General features: G+C 48.2%; 1 protein-coding gene across 7 annotated transcripts in view; it reads left to right on the forward strand.

The window, feature by feature from the left end:
* Nucleotides 1-704: 704 nt before the first annotated feature.
* FMNL3 (formin like 3) overlaps nt 705-21,870 on the forward strand; it is a 54,985-nt gene continuing 33,819 nt past the window's right edge. For 2 of the 7 annotated variants that reach the window (XM_028532318.2, XM_036019067.1), the window contains exon 1: nt 706-1,102. In XM_028532318.2, coding sequence (XP_028388119.1) covers nt 977-1,102 — 126 coding nt within the window. In that variant the 5' untranslated portion in view covers nt 706-976. Of the gene's footprint in view, nt 1,103-16,128; nt 16,148-21,870 lie in introns of those variants that run through there. The other 5 variants (XM_028532319.2, XM_028532321.2, XM_036019065.1 and 2 more) reach the window with 4 other exon arrangements.

The raw sequence follows: 21,870 nt of genomic DNA on the forward strand, positions 1-21,870 counted from the left end.
TCACTTAAGGAAGAGGGATGGCAGCTAGGCTGGCAGGAAAAACAGGTGTCTATCACATCATCAACGATGACCCACCAGCAAGTCTATCCCAGAAGAGCATTTTTCTCTTGCCCCTCCATTTTCACATCTAGCCAGACCAACCTCTGAACTTTGGTAAGTTCTCTCCTAAATGCTTTTTCACCTGTTTCTGTCAGTTAAAGTCTTCCTCATCCTGTAATGCCAGCTTCAAACATGATCTCCCTTATGATGATTCCATACAGATATAGTCTCTTTCCCTCTTCTGAGCATCCTAGTTGTTTCTACTTCTTTTGTAGTTATCTTTTCACAATTTGCCCTATATTTTACTTACTTCTATACATTGTGAGCCCCTCGTCGAAATGGGCCAAGTCCTCTTCCCCACTGTTAAAACACGCACTTCACACCCTCTACAACCGCATTGATTAGATGCGCAGCAGGGCCGCCAGGGCGCGCCAGGCGCCAGGCGCGAGGCTGCGGGGGCGGGAGGCACTGAGATTGGCAGGTGCGACCGTCAATCGCGCTCTGGCGGGAGTAGGGTGGGAGGAGGGGCCTGCATGAATGAGGCGCGCGGCGAGCTGGCTGCAGTCGGCGCTCGCGGGGGGAAGCCGGAGTACTGGCCGGGAGTGGGTGGGAGGAAGCGAAGTGGGGGGGTGGGGGGCGGGGGAGGAAGGGAAAGAGCGCGGGGGGCGGGGAGGGGCAGCGCCGGGGTGGTGCGCGGAGAGGCGAGGCGCGGGTGTGAGGAGAGCCTTCGCGGCTGTGCCGGTCGTTTCTGTGCCGCTGTCTGCTGCGCTTCCTCCGCCCTCCTCGTCGCCTGCGGAACCCCGAGGAGCCCCCGACCGGGCCGAGGAATCAGGACTGGGGAATCGGCGCTGAGAGAGGAACCGAGTCCAAGCGGCCGTGCCCAAGGCCCCCGGGAGTGGAGGTGGGGGGCTGAGGCCCCCAAGGGGGCCCCGCCGCGATGGGCAACCTGGAGAGCGCCGAGGGGGGTCCGGGCGAACCGTCCTCTGTCTCGCTGCTGCCGCCGCCCGGCAAGATGCCGATGCCTGAGCCCTGTGAGCTGGAAGAGAGATTCGCCCTGGTGCTGGTGAGAGCCGAGCCCAGTCCCTTCCCCCTTCTACCGCCTCCCACCCAGGTCCCAGAGCCCGGGGTGGGATTTGGCCGCCGTTCCCCCTCCGGCCCACCCCTTCAATCAGGGCTTCCGACAGACCCCGACCTCCAGCGCCTTTCCGGCAATCTCTGAGGAGCCTCTGGCCGGCCCCGACAGGCTCGTCGGGGACCTCACGACTGACGCTTCAGCCTCTGGACACTTAGGAGGAGGGATCCCCAGCTTGGGACCGTCCTAGGATCCAGCCTTCTTTCTTACCCCCACCCTTCTGCTTCCCTTCTCACTTCTCCCCACTTTCCAGACAGTTTCCCCAGATCCCTAGAATTCTCATTCTTAAGCCTCTGGCTGGTGCGGGGGAATTCAGAAGCTTGGGGCCGGCCCACTCTTCAGCCTAAGTCAGGGCTCTCTGACTGGGGAGACCGCCTCTCTTGTTAACATGGACATTTTCCAGGGAATGGGTCCCGCTCCCAGCCCGGACCAGATGTTTGGGGGAGGTTAGGGAGAATGGGGAGGGGGCTGGCAGCTCTTGAAGGAGGTGGAATAAAGAGTGATGCCATTCTACTTATTTTCAGAATGGCCTGCAGGCATCTTGCAAAGTTGTACTGGATTTGCCTAAAAGGGCTGAACATGTGGATAAGCCATTTCACTAGTGTACTTTTCCAATTGAAACAATGCACAAACCATCCCACTCCACCTTTTTATGTTAAGCCCTAGTGTGGCTGATTGTATTCTTTGCCTATGTTTCTTTTTAGTCTTTCTGTAGGTTTCCAAATGATCGATATAGATGAGTTTTTAGAGTTGACTTTAGGAGAATACCATAGGATTCTTCTATGGTATGGGAATTGGATATTGATGCTGCTGGCTCTGTGGATTGAGAGGATCTGAGCTGGTATCACTGGGATGGAGCCAGAAATATGTTGGAGCTAAAAACGAAGTTTTGGAGAGAGAAAGTGAACTGGGTGATGGAGTATCTGCTAACAGAGGTATAAGACTTTGGAAAATAGTCCCCAGTTCCTCAAAGAACTAGGAGGCAGTGTTAATACTGCTGTTATTGTTGGTATGGCCCGAAGCGCTGACTTTGCCTTTGCCTATGAGGAGAGGGATAAGTTGTGGACTTAGCAGCCTTATTGGATTTCATCTGCCTTGGAATAGGGAGATTAGATCTCTTGGCATCAGTGGAGCTGTCTGAAGATCCGGGTCTCTCTGATGGTGGAGAGCCTGACATCGGCCTGCTGGCACCACAGCCAGATCAGAGAGCATCCATGGGGAAGCAGTATTACTGGCACCTCTCAACCTATCTGCCCACCAGCTTTGCACAGGGCCAAAGGGATCTGGATCACACATCCTGTGGCTCTCTGCATTTCCCCTAGCCTCCTCGGGGATGGGTGAGTCAGTGATTACTAATGTTCTGTGGCCATCTCAGAGGCTGAAGAGAGGAGCCTGCGACTTGGTGCCCAAGAGAACAAGAGCTCAACTGTTGGGAAAAAGAGTGGGAGGAAATCTGCAGTCTAGTGGGGGTGTGAAAACCCCCAGTGAGCTGGCATGAGGTAGCCTCAGGAATTGGAGAGAAAGAAAAAGAAAGAGGTGGACTGGGTGGAGGGCTGCCTTAGGTAGGGGCTGCCAGGCCATTTGTTGTGAGAGTCAGAACCAGAGTCAATCATGCCCTCATTGGAGCATGGTTGATAAATTTAATGGCTTAATATCTACAAAATGCACGTGATGTCCTGGTTACTAGCCAGAGCACCCGGGGAGCCCAGGTTAAGCAGAGGACTGGACCAACCACCCACTCACAAGCCTTTCTGTATAAAGTTCAGATGTGTTTCCTTGTGGTTTTTGTTTTGGTCGTGTTTCTGTGTGCCTGAGCTGCTGCTGATGGGGGGTTGAAACAGGGCAGGCCAGGGCTAGTTAGCTGCCTTAAGAGAGAAGTGGATTTTACCTCACTTTTTCAACACAGGGAAATCATGCTCTCTTGCAGGCTTGAGTTCTGCGGGGGCTCTTCAACATCTCTTTTCCTCTGCCGCTGAAACGTGCCCTATACAATGTCCTTCAGGAACAATACTGGCTGTTGGAGGTTTGACCCTGGAATAGGCTCGGGTGTGTTTCTTGAATAGTCAGGAGAAACAAAGTGTGGTAGAACACGCCAGGGTTCTGTCTTAGCAGTTGTCTTAACCAGTCTGAGCCTCATCTATAATTTTACAGTTTACTTATTTGTAAATTGGAGCTAATAACGCCCATCCTGATGGGACTGTGACAAACAGGTGAGCTGTGTAGGTACCCAGGAGGTACTCGATAGAGCTTAGCTGTTTTTCTTGATTGTGTGAAAGTGTCAGACAGGCTGCTCCTTTTTCACCCTTTCCTTTCTCAGGTTGTCAGTTTCACTGTGATTGATTTTCTTTCAGGAAAAACCAAGTATTTGGGGGGGGTTGTTGAGTGACCTACTGGTGTCCTGGTGGGGCATCTGGACTTTCAGGTCAAAGTGGGCCCAAGTGCTGGTCTCCAGTCTTCAGTTAAAAAGTGTTTGACCTTGAGCAAGGGACTTCATCGCTTTGAGTCCCAGCTTCCCCTTATAAATATAGTATTTGCCACATGAGACTGTGGTGTGGATTTAATGAAACTGAAAGTCAAGTACTTAGCAGAGTCTGCATCTACTATATGCTCAATAAATAGTAGCTTTTAAATATGTAGCTCTTAGCAGTGACTCAGATCTGAGACCACTTGTGTTTCCCAAAATGGGATTTAAGTTTGGAAATCTGTTGAAGCCAGTCTCACAGGATAAGTCTGCTGGTATCAGAAGGAGGGCTGCCCCAGTCCCAGTGTATCTATGGGAAACCCCCCCCCTCCAAAAAGCACCCTGGTTGGGGAAGTTGTATCATTGCTGAGTCAAGACCACAGGCGTGTTCCCATCTTCCTGATGCAGACACATGATCTGACCCACGGCCTGCCTGCCGGCCGAGGTTGGAGAGCTCGAGGTCTGGGGCCCTGAGGTGATTTGTTCAGGGCATTGATCCCAAGAGCCCTGACTGAGCCCGGTGCCCTAATCCAGGGCTTCCCTGCTGACATGCTAAGATACTGATCCCCTCATCCCTAGGGATAGCTGAGGTCCCTGATTGGTCCCCTCTGGCTGCCATGATATCCCATATACTGTACAAATAGTATTTTCTAGATGTGCCCTGGTATGAAAATGAAGTTTGGGAGAGAGAAGGCTAACTAGGTGATGGAATAGCTGCTATCAGAGGTTGAACACTTGGGGAAATAGTTCCCAGTTCCTCAAAGAACTAAGAGGCAGTGTTGATGCTGCTGTTGCTGTTGGCAAAGCTGCTGTGGCAATGTTTCCTTGGGATTCTTCCTCATCCACTCTTTCTGAGCCGCAGCTCCCATTCTGTTGAGTGTTGAGAAGTTTAGGGATGGGCAGTTTCGGGGGCTCCCCTTTATTGATACTAGGATTTGAGCTGATCTCTGGTCTGATAAAGCCCCAGTCTGCATTGCGGTCCCCGCTAGATTGCAGTCCACCCTCAGTTACTCAGAAGCCAGCGTTCAGGCCAGTACTGACTGGCCTTTCCTTTGATAGGGCAGGCAGAGGGCTGGAGGGCGCTGAAAGGATAACTGTCTGCCTTTGCTGTGTTGCACCCTGCTTTTTCTCTTTGCTGACCTATTATATAGGCTTGAAACAGAGTCTAAAGGTACTGACGCCAGAAAAAGCCCTGAATGTCCCCCAGAAGGAGGCTCTCGGGGCATGAGGGTGCAGTGGTATGACAGGTTGCCCCTGCGGTGGCTCCTTTTCTCCCATTTCCCTGGTGATGACTGATGACCTGGGGTTTTGCTCTGAGTGTGGTGTTGCTGTGGGAGCTGAACTGGCCTGGGTGCTAGTTGTCTAAGAGGCTTTGACGGGTCTCCCCTGACACAGAAAGGGGCTGGGAAAAAGCTGGACTAGATATCAAGTTCCACATTGCTGTGGTGGAAATTTTTCTCCCAGCCCTGGGGATTTTGGTGAATTAGTTCAGGCTGGAATAGGACTTGTGAGAAGGAAAGGGCCCTGGGCAGCAGCTGGTCAGAGACCCCTCTTGTGCAGAGGCCTCAGTGAGAAGACCCCAGGCCACAGGGAGGAGCTTCACTCCCTTGCCATTCCCATGTAACCCTGCCTTAGGCCTGGGGGCGGGGTTACTTCTGTGTGTGTTGGGGGCGGTGGTCTGGAGGGATGGACTCCGTGTCATTTGGGAATGTCTCCAATGCTCAGAAGGAGATTCAGGTGTTTTTGTTCTTGTTTTGTTTTTGTTTATTTCCCTTTTTCTTTTAAAGTAATACTCATTCTCTAAAAAAAAGTATGGGTGATTAGAAGATTGAAGGAAAACAAAACATCCATTATTTTTTTTTAGTTCCTTTACCAGTATGTTTAAAAACCTTTAATGTTTTTTCCTCTGCATAGGTGATATATATGCATATGCTCCCTTTGGGATGTTTTTGTTGTTATTTTATAAGTTTTCCCAGGCTATTCATTGTAAACATTTTTAAAATGTGCGTACAACAGTCCAGCACATGGACTGTTGTTTACTTTACTGTCCCCCTATTGTTGGATGTTTAGGTGCTTCTGTTTGCTATCCTACACAATACTGTAATGAACATCTTGGTGTACAAAGCCTTTTCAGTATTTAGAGTTTTCCTTAGGATAGAAACCCAGAATTGAACATGCCAGGTTGTGGGATATGTCTTTAAGTTTCTAAATACACATTTCCAAATGGTTTTCTAAAAAGGGTGTGATGCATGGGTGTCCTCAAAGAGAGACTGGAGGGTTGAGAATAGCTTCTTTTCTCCTAATTATGAAAATAATACATGTTTATTAAGCAAATTTGGAAGTTAAAAATAGAAAAAAGTACAAAGTATATAGAAGAGTATAATGGAGAGAATTAAAATCACCTGTGATCTTACTATCTACTATTAGCATTTAGGATCATACTGTGCATATTGTTTCATACACTGATTTTTTATTTTACTATTTTAAGCATTTTCTCATTTTAAAAATATCCTTCAGTATCATAATTTCATGATACTATTCTATGCATGCATGATACTGTTCTCATCTCATGCATAATATTCTATGATATTATATTTTACTATTGCCTCATATTTCTTCCTCTTTTTTGTTACTATTAACACTGACAAATATCCTGCACATAAATATTTGTGTGTCTCTCTGATTATTTCCTTAGGATAAATACTAGAAGTCAAGTTATTGGGTCAAAGAGTATATGCTTTTTAATTTTTTAAAATTGATTTTAGAGAGAGAAAGAGAGAAGAAGGAAGAGAGAGAGAGAGAAATATCAATTTGTTGTTACTCATTTATGCATTCATTGGTTGATTATTTTTTGTTCCCTGACCGGGGAATCAAACCCACAACCTTGGAATATCAGGAAGACACTCTAACCAACTGAGCTAGCTGGCCAGGGCAAGGGTATATGCTTTTTAAAGGCTTTTGAGAAGTATGCCTTCTAAAAAAGTTGTACCAGTGGGTTTTTCCACTCATAGTGTCAGTATCTTCCTTTCTGTAGAAGATGACAATTACTGGATGAGTTAACTTTTTAAAAACCTTTTCCAGTTTCATCAATTAGAAATGGTATCTTATTTTACTTTGCATTTCTATTGACATTTCATCGTAGGTGTTTTGGCCTTCTTTTGTTTGTGTCCTTTGCTCTTTGTTCGAAATTTATTATATATACATATTTCTATGTAATAAATGTATGCATTTCCTACACTTTTTCATTATAAACTATTTCTCACATACAACTATTATGTAAGATCAAAAAGAAAATGTCCACCACTGTGTGTTCTTGGAATGCTTTCTGTCCCTTAACATGTCTTCTTCCTGCTGTCTTATCTGGGATGAAAAAGCCCATTTCACTCGGGACTTGTTGGGTCCGTTCCTGCAGCTGGGACGGTCCAGGGGGCAGCCACACCAGTGCTGCACAGCTCTGCCTGCAGGGAAAAACTGCTGCAGCTGGCGAGGACAGGAACTGGCCGTGGTGGAAATAGCTGATCTTCACTGCAGTGAGAAAAAGAAGCCAAGGTGGAGAGGAAATGAGACCACAGATCCTCCTCTGCCCCTGAGGTTGCCTGGGAAGGCTAGCTGGAGCCAGGGCCCTGTTCTGTGGTCAGGACTGAAGTATCCGCCCCAGAGATGACTGCAGTGGCCCAGGGGACAGCAGGGCTGCTGCCTGGAGTTCGTTCTTTGTCTGTTATCTGGTCAGCCAGGCTGGTCACTTCCATTCTAGGGAAACATTTCTCCCAAGTCCGAGTTGAACTGAAGCAGGTGCCAAGGACAGGCCAGGGGTTTGTTCCAGTTCGGAAGTGCGCTTTAGAGAGGAGGAAGAACCTTTTTCTTTTAAGATAAGAGAGGGCGCTGCCTCTGCACAGCTCCCCTCGCGCGCTTGCTTTTCTACGGGTACTTCAGGGCCCGCTCTTGGAATAGCACCAGATGGGAGTTTAAGGGTTTTTAAGTCATCATCCGTGAAGAAGAAAAGTGGATTCCAGAAAAGAGGCAAACGGGTGGCTAGAATTCCTGAGTTCCCATTTTCAGTCTTTCTTTTGCCTCCCTCAGCAGAGCCACGTCTGTATATCTTGTTTTCCCTGCACGCGGGGCAGCGAGCCCCCAAGGAAGACGCAGCGGTATTGGGCTGCCTCTCACTCCCGGAGATACTCCGGCTGTCTTTGTCTCCCACCCTCCTTTCTTCTTCTCTTTTCATCTTTCAGAATCCTCTTTCCAGATTTTCTTACCCTTTCTGTCTTCCTTCACCTCACAACAAAATCGTGAGTTGGGAATTTCTATGTTGGGTTAGGGGAGGACCCGGGTAGGGTTTTTTTGGGAGCAGTTTCCCCCCAACCCCCAGCTTTACCAATATGTATACTCTTTTCAGTTTATAAAAAGTACTTTGAGTTCCTTGTAAGGTGTTCTAAATAATGTTTAAACCTCAAGGGACTAACAGAATGATTTACATGGCAAATTTTGCCTGTAGAGGAACAGTTTGGGTAATCGTAAACCCATGATGGTTCAGTGCCTGCCCTCATCTCTTCCCCTGTCCCCTCCCCATCTCTCACCACTTCCCCACCTTCATTCACGACTGTCACCAGGACATTAACTCCGGCTGGGCTGGCGGTCTTGCCTCTGGGTCCCTGAAAATATTCACAGGGAAGATATGTGGCCTCCTCTTCCCTGCTGGCTCACTTCTACTCAGATCTAGACTAGAGAATGTCATACATAGCCCCACTCCAGTTGCTTAGCCCCCCTCTAAGTAACCCAGGGGTGAGCCTGGTGTTTGGGTACTTTAGGGGTGGTTACCTCGTTTTAAGAACTACCTGTAGCTTAGAGCAGTGAGTTTCTGCTCGGTTTTTATCCGCTTCCATGCAGGGAGAGGTGGGGCAATCCCTAGATCTTCCCAGTGTTTCCGTGAAACCTGAAGCAAAAAAAAAAAAAAAATCTGGATGGAGGTAGTTGGTTTGAGCCTCTTGCTGGTTCAGGATGGATTGAAAGAAAGAGTGTAAGTTTGAGGTCAGAAGACTGGGGTTCTGATCCAGCTTTCTAGCAGCCCACCCCTGCCCCCTGGCCCAGCTGAATTACCTTAGGCAAAACCTAGAACTTTTCTGGACCAATTTCATCCTTTAAGAAATGGGTGATAATACCTACCTTACAGAGTATGGAGGACACTTAAAGTAGAAAACGTAGTGAAAATACTTTGTAATCTAATAAAGGTTGTACAAATAAGTGTGTGTGGCATACGCAATACCCATGATACCACCTCTGTTCCCTTAAGTGATTTTCAACTGGGGGAGGTGTTGTCCCAGCAGGGAGTTTTGGGAAACAAGTGAGGATATTTTGTTTATTATCTGGACTGTGGGGGCGGTGCTTCTGGCTCCTACTGTCTGAACACTGGGGGTATTAACTACCCCAAGGTGTTTGGGTCATCCTCCCACAATGAAGAATGATCTTGTCCACCGTGCTGACAGCACTCCTGCTGAGAATCCTCTTCTAATCTCTACGTCCATTGTCCTGGGTCCCAGTTGGGGATGAAGCTTCAAGAGCAGTGAAAGTGAAGGCAGAGTCACAATGTTTGGTGCTTTCTTGGTTTTCCCATTCCTACTACTAGAAGCAGACCTCTTTGCATTACCTGTCTGTGGGTTTAGTGGGCTCTACTCTAAAACTTATCAAGAAGCAGCTTGGGGTATACATTACTTCACTGCTGACTTTTGCCCACCCCCTCGTAGTTCATCAAAGCCTGGGTAAAGGTTCTTTTAGTTTGGGAGTATACAGGGTGCGGCAGAAGTCAGGCTGGCCTGAGTGTGGTTGGTAGGGTAATAATATGGGTGTAATAATTTATAGTTTTAATCCGAACATTCCACCTAAAATGTCATATGGTGTGCTTGAGCGTGATATTGTTATGTTACAGAATTACATGCTTTGATTTTGTAATAAAAAAGGGGCATTATTTGTGCTGGACTCTGTACTTGAGAGATCTTTCAATAGTGCTTCTGAATCTTTTGGGTAACAGATCCTTTTTACAGTCTGATTAAATCTTTGACCCCTAATTCTCCCTCCCTCCTTGCATTTGTGTACACACACACACACACACACACACACACAGTATTGGGGCAGGGGGAGGGGTTAAAGCCCATTCTTGGATCTGCTAGGAAATCCCCGGCCTCAAGCCTAGAGGAGCGGAACGTGGTGCTGGGTGAGGAGAAGCCGCTGCAGGAGCTCCTGCTGCTTTGTAAGGAGAAGGAACCCTGGTTATCAGTTCAGATTAAATGATGCCTCTGTTTGTCATTCCAAAAAGAGCTTGTTGATAGCCGGCTGACTCCCCTTCAGGGAGAGAGAGTCTGGCCCCGGGACATTTCGATTTAAACTTTGATTAAGGATAATTTGTGGAGGGGTGTGCCCCTTTGACCCACGCCCTCAACATCCAGGAACATCCAGGTAGGGGTGACAGGATGTGCTGTGACAAGCCAGGGAAACCAGGGGCATTCTCATGTGGCCCGAAGTTGAGCTCATATCCTGTGTGTGGAGGCGCTGCTGGCCTACGCTGCAGTTCCCTCCTGCGGGCGGGCCGGTCTCCGGGATGCCCAGACCCTCCGCTCCTGCTCCCACTCTCAGACGCGCCTGAGTGATTTCACACGTCCGGGCTCTAGATGTCACTTCTGTCCTCAATCCTCTTGCTTTTGACCTTACATGAGCAAGACAAACAACAAAAGCCTACACTTTTTTTTTTTGACTGCTCAGAATATTTCATACTAAAACTTTGAAGAAAAATTCAGATCTTTTGGGGGCTTTATTTATTATGAATAAAAGGTTTTTTTCAGGCCAACATTAGGAGCGTTTTTTTTCCTGGGTGAATGCTCCTGTCTCATTCCTTTGGGAATGGCTTCGTTTCTTGTCTCCACCAAGTGCCGGGATTTAACTTGTGTACATTAAGGAAAGAGAATGAACATTTGTTGGGTACTGCTGCATGCTTTTACACTCGACTTGGCAGGAACTCTGTGAAGTAGTTATTTCACTTCTGTTTTATAGGTGATGAAACCAGGGCTCTGAGGGGTTAACCAACTTGGAAGAGGTCTCACCTTAGATGTCACTTACTTAGGCTGTAAGCAAAAATTTTTGGTTAGGTATTTTGTTCATGCTAAAAGGACTGCTAGAAATACAACTTCTAAAACATGCTTTGTCTTTGATTATATATAGAATTAAAAATGCACAGAAAAGTTTCTGGAAGGATGCAAATAAAAATGGTAACAATAGTTGCCCCTGGGATGCACAGAGGGAACCAGAATGGGAAGAACAAGAGAGTCAAAAGGAATTTAGCTTTATACTGTTTACAGTTTTACAAGGAGAATATACTTACGTGTTAGTTATATAATTAAGAGTTAAAGAAAACTTCTTTATCTCAGTAGAAGTCATGGAAATGAACGTTTAAATGATATGCTTTTTACAACCTGACTGGTTGTTTAGAACATCATCCCGATACACTGAGGTTGAGGGGTTCGATTCCCTGTCAGGGTACCGAATGAATGAATAGATGGTATACTTTAACACTAATTATCTGGGTGAAATTTTAAAGATTGACAGTGTCCATGGTTGTCATTAATGGTACATGAATACACTATTAATGGTAGGGTAATTTGAACCAGATATTTTAGAAGGTGTTTTCTAGGGTTTATCAGTGTCAAGTGTGCATTCCCTTAACAGCCGCCTCGCCTCCAGGAAACTGCCCTATAGAACTGTTGGCACATGTGCACGAAGGCACGTGGAAAGGACCCTCGGAGCTGCATTGTTTAACAGTAAAAAACTGGAAACAACTCGATTGTACATTTCCCAAATCTATTTCTCTTCCGTTCATCTAGTTACTCAAGGCAAATACTGGGAGTGATCCTTAATATTTCCTTGTCCCTTTCCCCCGCCCAGTCTGCAGCAGGCCCTGCCAATTCAGTCTCCTAAAATATGTCTCAGATTTACCCAATCTCTGTCCCTGCTGCCACTGCCTCAGTCGGAGCCAAGAGTGGCTCTTGCTGGCATTACATCCAACTGTCTGGGCTCCAGTTTTCTCTGCTGCCCCTTTTCTATCCTTCCATCCATTCTCCACAAAGCAGCCACACTTAAAATATAAATCAACTAGCATCATTCCTCTGCTTTGTATTTAAAAAAAAAAAAGCAAAACCCTGGCCTTGGTCCTTAGGGACTGCATTATTTGGCTCCTGCTGACCTCTTTAACCTTACTTGCCTTCCTGTTTACCGAGCTCCACCTCAACCGCCTTTCAGTTCAGGACAAGCTCCTTTCTGTCTCAGGGCCTTTGCACAAGCTGTTTCCTCTCCTGGAACGCCCTTTCCCTGGATCTTCAAATGGCTCAAGCCAGCTTATACGTCAGGTCTCAGTTTTAAAAATGCCATCTCTCAGGCCTCTCTTCCTTATTATCCTTTGTTTCAGTGTCCTATTCATTTGTTCTTTTGTATTGGTTTTCATTTTGAAATTATTTGTTTGATTACTTGTTCATTATCTGTCCCTCCAGACTGTTGGCTACATGAGGGTGGAGACTGTGTGTGTGCTTATCACTGTATCACCAAATGCCTGGCACTGGGTATGCGGCTATGTCTTATGGGACTCTCTAAGATAGGTGTGTATAAATATAACCATCTAAAAAGGCAATGGAAAGAAGACTATATATATAATCCTTTATAAAACCACATGTGCTTGTCTGTTAACGTATAGGACAGGCCAGAGGAATCAACACCAAGCTGCTGACTGTGACGACCTAAGGCGGGGGGGTTGTATAGGGCTGGGGGCTAAACAGTGACTTGTTTTATTTTACAAGCCTTTGAGGTGATTGATTAAAAAATAATATGTATTCATGTTTTTATTCCTCCTTTAAGGGAAAAGGAAGGAATAAATATAGGGGAGGGAGACTCAACTTTTATTACAAAAAAAAAAGGCAGCTCCTTTCTCTCATTCTCTGCACTGAGCCAGAAGAAGAGGAGATAAGGGAGGCAGGCCACCAGGGGGTCAGCAACGGGCCACAGCCCTTTCCCTCTCCTGTGCTGAGCTTGGAACAAGTCCTCAGAGTAGCAAGAACCCTACGAGATGCTCCTCTGCCCTGAGACTGTATTTTAAGTTCATAAATGTAGGCATGATCTTGGTCCCAGACACAGCTAGCCTGTGTATTTTTAGCCTCTTTCATTTCCAGGCCAGTGAGAGCTGCAGCTTCAGCCTAAGCAGAGCTGTAGCAGGGAAGTCAGCGAAGACTTCATGAGCTCTGGGCTTCACCGCAGCTAAAAGTGTCTCCAAGTCAGGTCAGTTCAGCAGGCCTGACCCCCATGGAAGCCACATTCCCTAGATTCTTGTCTCCCAGGAACACAGCCAGCTAATCATTCTAACAGCTCACACTTATTGAGTGCTAATCTCATGCCAGACACTGTGCAAAGCTCTCTACATACATTATCTCATTAAACATCACAACTCTACGAAGCAGTTATGATTATCTCCATTTAATAGGTGAGGACACTGAGGTCCGGGGGCTTAAATAGCTCATTTGATATCACACAGTTAGGTATTGAAGTTTGGACTTGAATTTAAGCAGTCTCACTCTAAAGCCCATGTTCTTCATTACAGCCTCCTCCTCTTTCCAGGGTCAGCCCCCTTTGCCCTCAGCGCTGCTTTGGAGGGGATTGTCCAGATTCTGGCAGGCGTAGGGGAAGTTCCAGAACATGTCTTCCTTTGCCGAGACATGTGGTGGAAGGATTTGGGCTGAGATTCATACTTGGGTTTGACTCTCAGCTCTCTCACTAGGACATCCATTATTTGACAAGTTTTTGTTTTTTTGTTTTTTGGGTTTTTTTTTTTAACTTTGTGCCAGCGATGCCATTGGGCACACAGTGGTGAAAAAACAAATAGCACTTCTGCCTTCATGGGGAAAGATATTCAACAAATAAATGTTTAATGATCAATTATGATACTTCCTTGGGAGGCAAAAAAACAGATACTTAAGAGAGCGCGTAACCAAGGTTCCCCGCTAAATGAAGGCCGGAGACAGGGGGCTTTGGGAGCCCGTGAGAAACTTTCTGCTTTCATTTCGTTTTCCTCCTCTCCTTGATTTATTAAGGAAGTACGTCTTAGGTGCCTGCTCTATACACAGCACTTTGCTGAGTGCTTTGGAGAATACCAAAGAAACAGAAGACAATGCTCACGAGGCTGAACAGACAGAATATTTATTTTGAACTGTACTTTGAATCACCAGGGAATTAAAACAAGTGCATGTCTATGAGGCTATCTGTGTGCCTTCGTTATTTTTTTTTCCTTTTTTATTTTTATTATTTTATTATTTTTTTTAATATATTTTATTGATTATGCTATTACAGTTGTCCCATTTCCCCCCTTCTCTCCCCTCCACCCTGTACCCCCCTCCCACCCACATTTCCCCCTTTAGTTCATGCCCATGTGTCATACTTATGAGTTCTTTAGTTTCTACATTTCCCGTACTATTCTTGCCCTCCCCCTATCTATTTTCAACATACATTCTATGCTACTTATTCTCTATACCTTTTCCCCCTCTCTCCTCCTCCCACCCCCCTGCTGCTAACCCTCCATGTGCCCTCCATTTCTGTGGTTCTGTTCCTGTTCTAATTGTTTACTTAGTTTCTTTTGGTTTTGCTTTAGGTGTGGTTGTTGATATTTGTGAGTTTGCTGTCCTTTTACTATACATGTCTTTTCTTTATCTTCTTTTCTTAGATAAGTCCCTTTAGCATTTCATAAAGTAAGGGCTTGGTGATGATGAACTCCTTTAACTTGACCTTATCTGAGAAGCACTTTATCTGCCCTTCCATTCTAAATGAGAGCTTTGCTGGATAGAGCAATCTGGGATGTAGGTCCTTGTCTTTCATGACTTGGAATATTTCTTTCCAGCCCCTTCTTGCCTGTAAGGTCTCTTTGGAGAAATCAGCTGACAGTCTGATGGGAACTCCTTTGTAGGTTACTGTCCCCTTACCTCTTGCTGCTTCTAGGATTCTCTCCTTCGTTTTTACCTTGGCTAATGTAATGATGATGTGCCTTGGTGTGTTTCTTCTTGGGTCCAACTTCTTTGGGGCTCTCTGAGCTTCTTGGATTTCTTGGAAGACTGTTCCCTTTGCCAGATTGGGGAAGTTCTCCTTTATTATTTGTTCAAATACATGCTCAATCTGTTGCTTTTCCCCTTCCGATTCTGGTACCCCTATAATTCAGATATTGGAACGTTTAAAGGTGTCTTGGATGCTCTTAATCTTTTCCTCAATTTTTTGAATTCTTATTTCATCATGCTTTCCTGCTTGGTTGATTCTATCTTCCTTCTGGTCCACTGTATTGTTTTGAGACTCATATTCCTTCCTTTCACTATTGGCTCTCCTCCGCGTGTCTTCCTGCATCTGTTTTATGGTAATCTGCATTCTTTCATCTAAATTTCGTCCAAAATCCACCAGTTCCGTGAGCTTTCTGATCACCAGTGTTTTGAACTGCGCATCTGATAGATTGGCTAATTCTTGGTCGCTCAAAAGGATGAGTCCTGGGGGACTGATCTGCTCTGTTGAAAACATATATTTTTTTTTTTCCCCTATCTCTCCTTTTTTTTTTTTCGGTCTGGTTGCTCTAGTTACGGTGGGGGGCGGAGCCTTAGGTGCTCACCGGGGCTGGGCACCCCAGTCGCTAGATTGTGACGTTATATGTGGGGGCGGGGTGGGAGCGGGAGCGGGGCAGGAGAAAACAACGGCGGTAGATCTGTTCCCCTGGACTCAGACCCTTGTCTGGGCTTCCGGGCCGCGAGTTCTGCCCTGGTCCACAATCGCTACCCCTCTGGGTCTGCCAGCCGCAGCTTGCGTACAGGGATCACCGCTGCCTTCTTGCGCCCCCGGATGGCTTTTGCGCTGATTTCGCACCAAACCTTCCCCCGACCTCCGCGCGCCGCCGACCCGAGCCAGCCCCGCGCCCGCCAGCTCGTCTTCTCCTACCAGTCCGGATGAACACGTCTACTTCAACTTCTTGGCTGCCCGACTTCCAATCAGATAAATCTTCTGCCGGATCTGGGTGTTATTCTGATAGTAAATTATTATTGTAAATTATTGGTTTTCTAATCTTGGTTGTACGAGGAGGTACGGTGCGTCCACCTATTCCTCCATCTTGCCGGAAGTCCTTGCCTTCGTTATTTTATCCACAAAAGGGGTTACTGTTTGTTTTGCCCAGTCGCATGTATTTTGAAGACCCAGATGAGATCAGTAGGGGATGGGTGTCACACAGCTACAGGCACAGAAGGGTTGGAGAGTTAGAGAAGGGTCGGCATGGATTCGACCTCTAATCAGGCGGTGCTCTAAGGAGGGCGTGATGCTTAAATCAGGTGTGGATCAGGAGAGAGGAGGCTGTCTCGGCTGGAGCACAGGAGGGGATTAAAGAGGGAGAAGGAACCAGCTGTCTGAAGGGCGGCCAAGGGCACCTGAGCCCTGCTTGCTGGGATGGAGAAGCCCCGTTACAGACCGAGGTGAGTGGGATCAGAACAGACGGCCAGTTCTCTCAGAGCTTCTGTCTGAAGAGTCTGATAGTGCGAAAGGCCGTGGAGGCCCTCCTGCCCAGCTTCCAGTGAGGAGTAGAGATCAGGTGGTAAGTAGCTTCTGGCCATTCGTGGGCCGTTCGTTATGTCGAGTCATTGCAGTATATGAGAAATGCTTAGTCCTGATAGATTAGAGAGTCAGAATCATCTGCTGTGAGTAAAACTGGTTAGAAGATAATCCCACAGGTTACCTCTGAACTGCAGAAGTCCAGAAATAGAGAAGCTTCCGTTTCTGATGACCAAATTTTGGGCTAATTTCTTTCCTTTGCCGAATCTATCTTTCCTTCCTTTTTAGAGTGAAACGTCATCTTGTACTAAACAACTTGTGTGATTAACGATGCCTTGTTCATGGCGCCTGCCCAGTACATCCCATTGCACAGTAGCAGTGTCCAGTGTTTCAGCCACTTTGTGCTTGCTAGTGTTTCCTCAAATACCATGTTGGGGCAGGGCATGGGGCAATGGCACCCTCTCTCAGCTCCTCATCCAGGCCGGGCACCAGGGAGTTACTCTAGGCCACTTCTCCCCTCGCCGCCTCCATGTGCCACCGCTTCAGTTTCCCCGCATCCCTTGCCTCGTCTGTTGTAATAGACACTTTTAGTGGTCTCTCTGCTCCAGTCTTGTAGACCCAGCCACCCCGCACCCATGTCACAGCTGTGAGTGAAGGTCTGGGGAAGGGTTTCTAGGAAGAGAACCACCTGTGCAAGCCTTGAGGTGGAAAAGAACTTGGCACATTGGAGGAACTGAGGGAACGGCAGACTGGTTGACAAGGATGCCGGAGAGATGTTCGGGAGGGCAGGTCCTAGGGACCTTCTTGGCCCTGGTGAGCAGTTTGGATGTTAGTTGTAGGGGGAGTGACCTAATCTGCTTTGTGGATTTAAGAGTCCACTGTGGCTGCTGTGTGGAAAGCCCTGGAATCTGGATCCCCTGTGGGCAGCGTGTTGGCCTGAGTGAGCCTGGGCTCCTCACTCACCTCTGCCCTTTCAGGTCTGACCGGTGCTCAGCCCTCAGCGCTGTCCCCCCCTCGGGCCAGAAAGGGCAGTGCCTCTGCTGGGCTGGCCCCAGTGTTTGGCGTGCCTCCCGGTGGCCTGAGCCTATAATTTGGTGGATTGGCTGGTTACAAAAATAAAAAGTGTGACCTATAACTAAAGCTGAGTGGATTCAGTAAAGAGGGAGCTTTTAATTTGCCGAGGTCCTGGGCTGTATTTAACTGGAGGAGAAATGTGTCTCCTCCCTAGGCTCTGCTCCATTTTCTCCCTTTAGTGCCTGCTCTGGGGTGGGTTAAGGTTTGTGGGCCTGGGGGTGAGCTGCAGGGGACTGGAAGGGGATATTTGGAAGGGACGCTGGGGTCCAATGACAGGTTTGCTGGGACTTCCTGGGAAGTCGGCATTATACAGTCTTGCTTCTTATGTAGCCCACTGGGGTGGAAGTAGAGTTTTTAAATGTTTGATTGTATGGTCACTCATTTATTCATTCAACAAAAATTTACTGAGTGTTTACTTTGTGTATTAGACGTTAGGGCTACCGTCAGGGCCGGAAGAGACGAAGAGACCTGCCCAGAGAGCTCAGGCCGCTGCTGGCGAGAACAGCAAACGCAAATACAGAGATGTGATGTGATGTTAGGGCCAAGGGAGTGCCACGAGGAGGAGGGAGGCAGGAGGATAGAGAGTAAGGGGGGCGCTATGTTAGAGAAGGTGACAGAGTGAGTCTTGGGGCGCACGTATAAGAGAAAAGCAAAATAGTGAAGGGCAAACACTGTGGACTCTGGATCCCGGCTCCTGAGTGTTGCTCCTAGGACGAGGACGGGGCTCCCAGTGGGGGCACAGCCAGTCTGGGCAGGGCTCGGGTCGTCCTCCTGCGGGGGTGGGGGGCGGGGTCCTGGCCCCAGGTGGACCCATCGAAGCCTGTGGTTGCCTCTTCCCTGCCCCACTTGTCAGAACTGTCTGCAGGGCTGGGCAGGGTGCTGATTAACTGTAAATGGATACTTATCTTTCCAGGGCTCCTCAAGTCTGACTCTCGGGGCAAGACTTCCTGAAGTCACTCTGTGTGCTCTTGGCTAGAGGAGGAGGAAGGAGTCTGGCCCCGGGAAACTGCAAGGAGCATGGGGCTTTCTCCTGCCGGCCGGTGCTCAGCCAGGCTTTTGGCAAGAGCTTTAGGGCTCAGTGGATTTGGGTTTGAATCCTGCTTCTGCCAGTTATCAGCGCCGTGACCTTGGGCCAGTGCCTTAACTTCCTTGGGCCTCAGTTTCTTTATCTGTATAATCAGGGTTATACTACTTAGCTTCTAGGGATTTTGTGAGGATTAAATAACAGATGCAAAGGATCCAGGGCAGTGTCTGGCAGAGAGGGTGCTCAATAAATTTTAAGTAGAAATCTTCTAAGACCCCTAACCTCTTGGAGCCAAGGATCTTGTGTTAAGGGGTCCAATGAGAATATTCAAGAAGTAGGAGTTACTGTGGGTGAATGGGGACTGGTTCTGTGTGCCTTAGAGCTGTAAAATCACTCAACGGCACACCACACGTCAGCCGCCTTGTCATCCTACTCAGCGAGGTCGTCTTTGTAAGGACCTCTCCGCAGGCCTTCGCGCCTCCAGGCACCGGCGGAGCCCTTGGCCGGCCCTTGAGCACACTTCACTCCCTGGTACAGCCACGGAAGGATCTGCTTTAAGAGCCTTTGGGGCGGGGCTGTTGACCACTGCCAGCCCAGCCCCCACAGGCCTGCCAGGTCCATCCTGCGCCCTGGGACTGTGTGGAGCTCATGGTGGGTGCCTCTGATACGTGGGCCCGTTTGCAGATTACAGGTCACTCGCTCCCTTCCCCTCAGTGCCAGCCTTCGCGTGAGCCCCAGACAGTGTCCTCAGATGGAGGGAGGAGAAATGGCTGACCAGGAAAGAGCCTCTTCGTGTGAACCCTTTGTGTCCAGAGTAAACTTGGGCCCCTAACTTTGGATAGACTTCTTGCTTGTGGTTGTGGTATTTTGTTTTTACTTGTCGCTCAGCAGAATCAGCATCACACAAGCACTCATTATCCTCAGGCCCTGGCAGTCAGGGCACTTGGTGAATCCCTTGTAAAGTGCTCACGTCTGCGCATTATTTTCTGTTGCATCTGGCACGCGTTCCAGATGGACGGCCCAATAGCAGCTATTAGTTAGTTGCTGCTTTTGGGCTTGGCTAATTACTGCCGGCATCACGAGTGACTAAGGAACTAAGAATCTTGTGTATGTATGGGGCAACAGGTCCTGGTGAGATGTCAACGCATTTATCTGTCATTTCCCCAGAATGTCCTTGTAAAGTTATGAGCATAAACTCAGGAGCTGAGGGGTCACCAGTTAGAGAGTGTCTGGTAGCATCTGGCTTCTCAGTGGATTGCCTCCAAAAACTAAAAAATCACTTAGTACTTGTCCCCTCAAATGCCCAAGGAAAACCTCAGGATGGAGACATAGCATTGTAAAAGCAGTGCCAGCTGCTTCTGTTGTCTTTGAGGCAGGAGAGCAGAGAGCTCACCCCAGGCTCACTCCACGGCAGGGCAGGTGGAGATTCACATCAGTGCCCTGGCAGCCCAGAGGCCTCTGGGGCAGCGAACTGAGAATGGCTAAGGTCTTTTCTTCCCTGCCTGAGATGGAGAGGGACACGATACCAGCCCTCAGAGACTCACCGAGTGCAGCCTGGTGTTCATTCGCACACTGAGCCTTTATTGACCGCTTCAGAAACTGTGTTGAGTGCCAGAGAAGTCAAGACGACTGGGACCATCTCTGCCCCAGGAGTTAACAGTCCAGAGGCGGAGACAAGCACACTAAACGTGTAGCTGCAATATACAGCTTGGGAAACTCAGTGGCACGGATATGCAGAGTGTCCCGAGAACACAGCGCATGGGAACCCTGCCTGTGAGGGAGAAATCTCTCCTGGCCACAGGGACAATTAGGGTTAAAGTGTGGGGGAGGAAGCGTTCTGGGGAGAGGGGCCAGCCTGGGCAGAGGAGACAGCAGGAGGTTTCCAGAGACTCTCCAGGCAGCTGCCCGGGGCTGTGGGAGTGAGAAGTGAGGTGTAACGCAGAGTGGTGGGGCGGAGGCTGCGGTGATAAGCAGGGCTCCCAATGCCGGGTGGAAGGGACTGTACTTCATGCTTTCTCTAAGGAGAAGGGCGTGGTCAGATTTTGAGCCTTTGGGCAGATGGGCTTGGCAGCCGTGGGAGAACCAGAATTGGAGGTGGCAGCTGACTGGGAGGTCTGGCAGTGTGGCCGCAACGATGGGTGCCTAAACCCCGGGCTGGTGTGCGTGGTAGGGATGGTGGGCCAGAGTCAACAAGGACTCTCAAAGATTAAAAGTTTGAGGGCTTGACGACTGATTACCTTTGACATTTAGAAGGCAGAGATGAGGAAAAAGGGAGGCATTCTGGAGGACATCCAGATTCCTAGCTTGGTAGATCAGTTAGGTAGATGTGCCACTAGTGAAGAGGATACGGGAGAAAAAATAACGTAGAAGGGAAAGTGATGAGGCCAGCTGGAGATTCACGAGGCTGCAGAAGCTGGCAAAAGGTCTCATGGGTGGTTGGATATTTCAAGCTAAAGCTCAAAGGAGAAGTCTGAGGTGGAAACACATGTCTGAGAGTCATCGATGTCAATTAAAATTTGGGGCTGAAACATTCTCATACCTTTCTCTGTGTTCCCACAGATAGCACAGCCCTTCAGTGACTGGGAGGGACAGCCTCCGGGACTCACGCAGTGTCAGGAGGAGAGGAGCGGAGCTGTTGAAAAGAGGAGTTAGTTGAGGGGCTGGGAACAGATTTGTGGCAGGATCAGACCGCAGCTTTGTGGGCCATGGGCAGTCAATGGGGAGGTGAGGGATTTGAGAGAAGGTGGAACATGAATGACAGCTTAGCAAAATCGCCTCCAAAAGGTCAGGGGAGTTGTCCTGGACCACTCAATTCTGTCTCCCCGAATTCTGGTCCCAACTTTTTTGTAAGTCCCCTGGACGACTGTTGGCGTCTCAGTCTTATCTTTCAAAGGGGTGTGTGTGCAGTTGCTGTACCTAGAGAAGAAATAAGCATATAAATATTTAACCTATACTGTTCAGCTGTATCTACTGCTTTCTCTTTTTGCATTTTAAAGCACTGTGGAATTGTACTTTGCGTATGTGCTTAGAAGCTCTAACTGGAGTCAACCGCAACTCCTGGAGCAGCCCTTCCAGTCACCCTCCACAGAGCCCTTCTCCCATGCCAGGCACCTTGCACAGTCCTTGCCGTTCATTTGTCCCTTCCCTTAACTCTTCTAAGAGGTAGATACTATAATCCACACTCTATAGACGAAACCGGCTCAGAGAAGTTCAGTGACTTTCCCACTGTCTCATGGAAAGTACCAGAACTCGAATCTGGGTCACCCCTGATTCCAAAGCCCATGCTTTATCTATGGCACTTGGAATGTTTGAAATGCCACTCAGCTATGAGGGCGTGGTCACCACGTGGTGTCTGAGAGGGCCGTTCCCTGGACCCTGTGCCCTGCATGATCACCCTCTTACTCTGTGACAGAACTTAAATTTCAGGTGTCCGGCCCACATCCTTGGTCGAGCCGGCTCCACCCCAGTTGGGCCAGAGAGGAAAGTGCTGTTTAATGATCAACCAAAGCCACTCAGACAGATCCGGGTGGCCCCACCCAAGTTAGACAT

The sequence above is a fragment of the Phyllostomus discolor genome, chromosome 2, assembly GCF_004126475.2.
Source record: "Phyllostomus discolor isolate MPI-MPIP mPhyDis1 chromosome 2, mPhyDis1.pri.v3, whole genome shotgun sequence".
NCBI classification, from domain to species: domain Eukaryota; kingdom Metazoa; phylum Chordata; class Mammalia; order Chiroptera; family Phyllostomidae; genus Phyllostomus; species Phyllostomus discolor.